The sequence below is a fragment of the Bombus impatiens genome, unplaced genomic scaffold (genome assembly GCF_000188095.3).
Source record: "Bombus impatiens unplaced genomic scaffold, BIMP_2.2 scf_0263, whole genome shotgun sequence".
NCBI classification, from domain to species: Eukaryota; Metazoa; Arthropoda; class Insecta; order Hymenoptera; family Apidae; genus Bombus; species Bombus impatiens.
Genome location: NT_176682.1, coordinates 327,272 through 335,315, shown reverse-complemented (window position 1 = coordinate 335,315; position 8,044 = coordinate 327,272). Strand labels below are relative to the sequence as shown.

General features: G+C 40.7%; 1 protein-coding gene across 4 annotated transcripts in view; it reads right to left on the bottom strand.

Annotated features, from left to right (window-relative positions):
- Nucleotides 1–8,044, bottom strand: part of LOC100745214 (protein grainyhead) — a 169,695-nt gene that overhangs the window by 7,763 nt on the left and 153,888 nt on the right. For 2 of the 4 annotated variants that reach the window (XR_004461557.1, XR_004461556.1), the window contains exons 8-13: nt 6,779–6,947; nt 2,612–2,723; nt 2,137–2,231; nt 1,804–1,974; nt 1,497–1,682; nt 1–253 (exon numbers count right to left, since the gene is read on the bottom strand). Coding sequence is in view for 1 of the 4 variants with exons in the window: in XM_012384532.2 (XP_012239955.1) it covers nt 3–253; nt 1,497–1,682; nt 1,804–1,974; nt 2,137–2,231; nt 2,612–2,723; nt 6,779–6,947 (984 nt within the window). In the remaining 3 variants the exon portion in view is untranslated. The remainder of the gene's footprint in view (nt 254–1,496; nt 1,683–1,803; nt 1,975–2,136; nt 2,232–2,611; nt 2,724–6,778; nt 6,948–8,044) is intronic. The other 2 variants (XR_004461558.1, XM_012384532.2) reach the window with 2 other exon arrangements.

Genomic DNA, 8,044 nt, shown 5'->3' with positions numbered 1-8,044 from the left:
GCACCGAGCCTTGAAGCTCCTGCACCTGCATCAGCAAGGAGTCCTTCTTGTCGTGCAGGCTAGTTAGATTGTCGGGCGGAAAGTGGTTGTGGAACTTGAGGGCTGGCAAGCTTGGTCTGCCGCAGGCAGGATAAGGGCTGCTGCCCCCTGCCTTCAATCCTCCGCCCTCGCCATTACTCAGGGACGATGTGTCTGTATCGCCACCGCCCCCGCCGCCACCTCCATAGAAGCCCGACAACTCCATCGTAGAGAACTGTCGTGGAACAAGAAACATATTGTATATTTTTTCTATCTCTTTTCGAACGAGCTACTTTCCGTGATACGAGCTACACTGAGAGACAAAAGTATGTATTCTATATCATTAAATAAATTGAATTACATGTAACTGTATATTACGAAATTTATAGTAACAAATGTATGCAAAGAAATGTAAATTAAATTATTTGCTAAATTCTGAGAAGACAAGATTCACATAGTGGTAATATTTTGATGTTAGAATAGAGCTATTTGTATAGTACTATTAATTAATATTCATTAATATTATAGTTAATACTCTGTGGGTTTCTGTTTATGACAAATAATTGACTACAATCTATTGGGTGTGGATAATATATTCATTTTGTAAAGAAATCTGTTTCTATATCTCTGCAATCTTTTTTCAAAATTTTTTCAACATATTTCTTTGATGTTATTTGGTACCTGCGGATTAACTTTTGTTTTTGTATACGTTTATTACTGTAAGCATCTGTGTATCATATACAGTTACAGATATTGAAATTTAATAATATAGAAAATATTTGTTTTATTTCTACATTTCAATCGTGTACAAATAATTTTATCTTTCACTATAAATTGTCACATTGTCTATATTGTATCCATCGTTTTCGTAAAGCAAGGTATGTACTTGTTTTCTTAGCCACTTTTTATAGCAGTCGAATGGTTGGCTAATTTTTCGGCTCGTTCCCGGAAACTGTTACGGTTTTTGTTATGGCGATTTAAAAGTTGCGATTAGTGGAGAATTTTGGCGGTGTTGAGAGCAGAGGATTGTGGTGGATACTACGCAGACATATCTGGGGCTGCTTTTCACTGAGTAATTTGGTTAGTTTCGTTTTCGTTTTCGTTCGCGTTCAAAGCCAATTGCAAGCTATTACAATTCTTGCCAGTTTTCGAGGCCTCGGGCTCGAACAAGTAACACGTTCACGGCTTCCGTTGGCGTAGCGATCGCGAGTTAAACTGTGTGTGGGTGTCCGTGAAGGTATTAATGTTCGAGACGTCAGAGTAATGCTTTGCATTATGGTAAAACGAAAAAGTATTTGCAAACTAGATACAATATTCTCTTGATAGACTATTAATTCTTTGAAAAAAGCATGCTTGTCATGCTCGTATCAACATACATAATTTCAAATACAAAAAGAGGAGTAGATAAAAGGTAGGACAAACAGTTATTTGTAAATAGTTCCTTTAACTTCTATCCAATCAGAAGTCTCGACGAGTACCTTGTCTATGGTATGTTCCGCCGGTGGCGAGAAGAGGACGGGAGGTTTGTGAAGATCGACCATGGAGTAGAATTCGCTGCGTTCCGTGACGGAATGGTAGAGCTCGTCCAGCTTTTTCCTACCGGTGGCCGTCATCTTCCTCTTTGCTGCTCTCCTCTCCTCGTCGCGAGTCTTCCTTTCAGCTCCCTGTGCGTAAATAACACCAGGATGATTCATGAGATCATGTGGTTCTCGTAATTTTGTTCGAATCGTCGATTAAATAACGTAACGAGACTCGAAGGTGTAAGAAGAGAAAAAAACTGGGTACCTTATCGCAGAACACTTTGATCTGGCAATACCCACGATGCGAGGGTGGGGTGTACGTGTGAGCGTGGGGTGGCGGTTCCTCGTACGTGTCCACCTGGATGTGCAGAGGCAAACCTTTTACGCCTTTTTGACTGGAGAAGTCGGTGCTGAGACACTGTACCGCCACATTGATCTGCAACGTAGAGAGTACATGAAAATCATTCGGATAAAATCCAGAGACCTTTATCGTATGATTGTTGCGGTGCATGAATAAGCACAGCTCCATTTAAGTCTCCCATAGATCGTTAAATGCAAATGGAATCTCTTTAATGAATGATGAAGGACTCTCTCGTACCTTCGCCGAGGATTCGAGTGGGTTCCAATAAACGGCGATCGCATTGTGTGCAACTTCCTCTATGCAGCCCACCAGTCCCACGCTGTTCTTCGTGTCTGTAATGGTGTAGATTGTTGTCAGAGTTGCAAATCATTCTACGATGCCTCGAAAGGGCGCGTGATTTTCGTTTTCTTTTCGATTCTACGTACGTAGATACTACACGGGTATGATCAACGATAGGTATGGTTTTGTAATTTAATCTTACCAACCTCGAGGCGATCCCACTATCGAGCGGCTTGCGCAAAAAATATCAAACGACATATGTAAATTATGCAATGCAACAATGTTATTATAGCGTGAGATTTATTTTTCGTTTGATGAATGCGCGAACTGATTAGGAGGTAATTGGAATGGTCGGTACGCTGCTGGGTTATTTGTTCATGAGGTTGGTTTTAATGATGACTGAAAACTCGGTGATTCTGCACGCTTTACTTACCAGCATCGAGAATACGTTGCTTGACAGAATGTTGCCTTCCGTGCCAGAATTGCCACGCCTTAATCTCGTCTTCTGGGCTCTTCTCTTCTCGGAACATCAACATTACCACGCTCTGCGCGACAAAACATCAAGAAAACACTGTAAGTACTTTATTAAGCGAGATACTATAAGGGCAGATGAATGGCTTCCGCTGACGCGTTTACTTTTGTCTTTCTTATCTTTTTTCAGCAACGGGTTAAACAACTTTTTCGCCGTTACATTTTACTAACTCCTGCAATACCCGTTTCTTTATTGCGACTACTCTGAGGATAGAATTTAAGGGTTAGAATAAAGTAGGCATCTTTTTTCAATGACTACTTTCACATGTTTCTTTTTCTTCGTTTTAGATAAATTTAGTTTATAATTCTATCTATTATCGTGTTCCGCAATCCCATTTGACAGGCTCGAATAGTGCGAGGCGAAATCACTGATCTGTTTATAACCAACACTTGATATCTACAGATCTAAATAGGCACGGAACTGGCGGTAATAATGATCAGGTGTGAGCGGACTCACATTAAGACAGAAGGTGGTCGTTATGGACGCTTGGAGCAGGAATAAGCATATAGAAACACCGTGCGAGCACAAAAGTGACTATAATTTGAAGCTCGGAACAAAAATACGTATTTATTCCATCTCTTCTTCACTATTTCGACATGTAAAGATATAGAACTACCCCTCTTATTTCTCAAGTGGTCTTTATATTACATTAAAAGTGAATATCGTTGTGTTACATTAAAATTAAATATAGAAAATTTATAAGTGCAAAAAAATTAAAAAATTACATGATACGATATACACATAAAGGAAATAATTCGCGAAAAAGTCAATCGAAAATTCAGAATTTTAGATTCTCGTTGGTGCTATGCAGAAGTGGACTCGAGCGCACACGTGATTACACGGATCATAAATTACACGGTAGCGTATAATTATGTAACACAGATTATAGATTCCGACATGGACAGGCTACAATGAGCGGTTGTGGCTGATTGTGGGAGATTTTTCAAATTGTACGCATAATGACGAGCATGACGCGTCTCCCGGTTATCATTTGTCCACAATGATCCGTCGGGTGACGAGACAATACTCGGTCGGTAACGGAACACCGTCGCGGAATCTGCTGACGCATCGGTCGCGCGGCACGCGAAATTCGCGTGAGCGTGGCATCGTTCGCGCGACATGAGGACACGCTCGAGCGAACGACCGCGCGCATACAGGAACGTGTGTATAAATCACGGCGTACCGTATAATCCAGTAGCATAAATTGCACCATTCGACACTGCTAATTCCCAATAAACGACCGTGTATCCCAAGATAACCTTGTTCTCGACGTTTTTCCGTCGGTAACGTGTCTAGCCGAGCGGTCGTGATTCATTGGTAAAAATGTAACGAACGTGTGAGGTGCAATTACTTTGATTAATTGAGAAAGACATAGAGAGACAATTTTGCCGCCATTCTTTTGCACCATTCGCGTCAGCTATCGAGCGACTAATCGAACGACGCCATCTTTCGATTAATATGGTGGTCTTCGATCGTTTATAATGCGTCGCGTCACTGTAATTATGGGTATAACGTTTCGGTATACGAGATTGTAGCTCGAGGGCGCGAGAGAGTTTTATTGAGTGTTAAACATTGCGTGGTAAACTAGGATAGAAAGCATTTGGCGAGTTCATCGTGATTAATTCAAGAGAGAGACGTGTAAGACTGTTGATACTTTTCTCGATTGTGAGGCTATATAGAGAATTTGAACTTTGCGACTGTAGTCGTTTTTGTTGAAGAATTGATTAAAAAGTGATTGTCGTAAGCTTCAACGATCTTGAGTTTCGTAGATTCTCGAATATTCCAACGATTTATAAACATCGATATTGAGATAGAGTATGCTCGATATAAGGATATAGAACAGGAGAAAGAGAGAAAGATTTCGAGATTTCAACAAAAAATAATAAAATAAACGTTATTGAACTACAGAGATTTAAGAGAATGTTATCATCGAATTTACAATAGAGGACATTGTGGAGTGTGCGTGACCAGTGCGGGCAAATAGAGACCTCTATCGCGTGTTTGTCCAGTTCCTTATTGTCCCGCCGTTTAAGCCACGAGATCAGATAACGTTAACCTTCGCGGACCAGTTTACAACATGTGTCCCCGGGCCGTTTTCGCGGGTTAACGTTTGTACCGTGCGCCGCGTACAGATTGCCGACAAATAATTTAGAATCAGGCAACCGTTCGACGGTGTATCTGTCGGGGGTTGGCTGATGAAAAATCAGCGCTGCTCAGCCGCCAATGATAACGCAGGCTTCACGTGAGCGTGACATCGGCTGCCGCGACAGAAGCACGCTTCACTGCGCAGACCGGTGCGCACTCGTGTTCGCTAGCGACGCCGCCGGTAGGGATTTTTCGTGATTCGGGTGAATGGGCGAAGAAATGCGCTCGTCGAGGAAATACAAGTTTATGGGCGGACTGAGGTTAGCGTAAAATTTACATCAGAAAGACGGAGAAAGTGTTCGATACGAAAGCAAGACAAGGCATGTTAATAGAAACTATGTACATACATAGTTTGTAACGCATTTTGGAAGATTTTGCATTGTTCCGAATATGTATATGTCGCGAGAGATTCAAATCACTTTGAACATAGTTTAGTACTTGAAACTTTTGAACTTTTGTGTATCGGTTGGCCTTGAAGTTTTGACAATTTCGTGGCTGTTTTATTATGATATATTGAGTTTAAAAATTGCTTTTATGAAACACTTACAACGTGACTTGTCACGTTTCTCTTTCCTTCGTACAAAAAATTTAATACCGATCTTTCAAAACTTTGAAATCTGCCAAAACTCTCGAAGCTTCAAGGACTATCAAGATTCAAGAATCAGGAGCTTTAAATATCGAATCACATTCGAAGTTGAAATTGAGTTTTAAACATAACGAATGGTATACAGTATACGAAGTGAATAGATAAAAGCAAGAACAAGAGAGACAGTGCTACAAGGAAAACGGAGTTGTACGAGACAGAGAAAGCAGAGGGCAGGCTGATCGCCACTGGACATTGACAGAGATAGGAGAGAGGAAAAACAACGGTGCAGGAGTGGATTGGAGTGTAGCAGGAGAAAAGGATAGCGACGAGGTTGTACGTAAGTGCAAATAAAGTGAAATAGTAAAGAGTAACGTAGAGGGGAAGCGAACGGATAAGAGGTGAATTTGTACTCGCGGCTCCCTGTTCGCGTGTGTAGATGTTCGTACGTAGCTAGTTTGCTCGACTTACTACGATCGGCTAGACTCTCGATTAGCAATTAACGAGGAAGTCGTAACTTCTAGCGAAAGAGGTAGAGCAAGGGGGCGGGGGAGAAAAGAATCAGCAGCTTTATCAGAATGGAAATTGCTAACGGTGCGCCATGCTGCCAATTAGAGTCGCGAGAACAAACGACCTCGTCCGACTTCTTCTTTCGATTCTCGACGAGCTGCGCGAATTCTATCTCTAGTAGGAGTCGAAGCGTAATGCTATGCGCAGTCCTAATGCGATTTAAGAGCAATACCACTGCGTTTCGCGTGACGATATTATAGATCGAGTATATTGCACGCGTGTCATGTTATACTTTAGAGTCGCGGGTTTTTTGGCGCCACGTAGCACGGTGTTTTCTGTGCGCCGCCATTATGGTGAACGCTAGGGGGCGATTGTTAACTTTGAAACGCTCGCAATCAAAGGCGCGTGTGTCTTTTTGTTAGTCAATGTTTGTTTTTAACAGCGCCACGTAACATTTTTATTTCAATTTTTTTTTTAATTATATGTAATCTTCCTTTTTACCTTCGGTAACATTACATGCACATGTAATCCATCTGCACCTAATGACATAGCTGCCTTTATACCATTATCGTTTATCGCTAAGCGAAAACATCGCGTTATCTCATAATTACAGCCTGCTTTGATTACATTTTTATTCTACCGATTAAGCTTACATCATTCTGAAGTGACCGATTAACTGATTGAAAATTAAAGTTTTTAAAGTAGATCCGGAAATATGGAATAATTATGATCCTATTATTCAGTAATTATGATTACTCACGTAATTGATGACAGATTTATGGTAAATATCAAAGATACAAAATTTCCTTTTAAATGTTGCCTAGCATTACCTTAACTGTTTGCCCAGCCTTTAGAGTTGGCTTGTCCGGATCAGGAACGTAGTCCAACGTGATTCCATAGAATTGTCCCTTGTTGATGTATGTGATTCTGTCATCCTCGCGACGCTGCGACGTGCTAATTGGTGACTCCAGGTGATACTTGAACCCATAGGCGGAGAATCTGCGTTCAGACCGGCGTATTATTACAAATTGTTTTTGTATCGATTTGAATAATTTGACGTAGGTATATATTGACAGTTCTAATAACATATTGATTTATCAACGACCGATTGTAAAAAATGTATCAGAATTCGATCATGGCCACAGCGCGTGTGCAAATGGTTTTACTGATTATTTTCTTAAGAAGTCTCTAATCTTCATATATTAAGATATAATTACGGTAACGTCGCTTATAATCAACGTGATGTTTTTTTTCTAATCGGTCCTAGACAAACAGAGAGATAATGAGTTTATAATTATACGACGTTGACAGTGTTACATGGTTTTAATATAATCTTAATTTTAAGAAATCGTTTCTCGAATCCGAATATTTGCGGTTTTCGTTTCAAGCATCCCGCACGAATGACGTCAGTCAGCGCGACGGAATTAAGATGCATCTAATTGTTTTCGAATCTTTTATACCGATTCACGTGTACACTAGGAAATGCCATGTTTCTCATTACGATCAGTATCTTGAAATCTTCACTTGGCATTTTTAAAAAGCAAACAAATTTCGTACTCCCTCGAATAAAGAGTTAAAGATCAAATTCAATTATAATTCCGGCTTTGATCGCCAAATTACAAAATTGAAGAGTACTGGGCATAAGTTATATCTGAATATGCTGAAGCAAAATAGCTAAATATATATATATATAAATATATACGTATATCATCGAAAAAAAAATTCATGATGCAATAGGTTTAAGCGAACCATCTTTTTCACCTTTCAGGACTAAAATTACCAAGCTATTTTCTAAAACCGATTACGCGACAAATATGTGCCCAGCTACCAGTTTCTCTCGAGACGAGGACGCGATTAACCTAGGTTAGCCACTCTAAATATAGTTGCGCGAAAAGCGAAATAAAAGGCACGATTATCCTTATCCGAGCGAAGCTTTTCCACGGTGGCGGCCTATCGCGCGTACAACCATCGAACTTTCTGCCGCCGACCTATTATCTTTATCTTGCGCGACGACACGCGTCGCGGTTTTGTATTCGCCGCGTTTTTTCCGTTGCATTGGTCACCGGGTGGAGAACAACCGGGACAGTGCGGTGCGT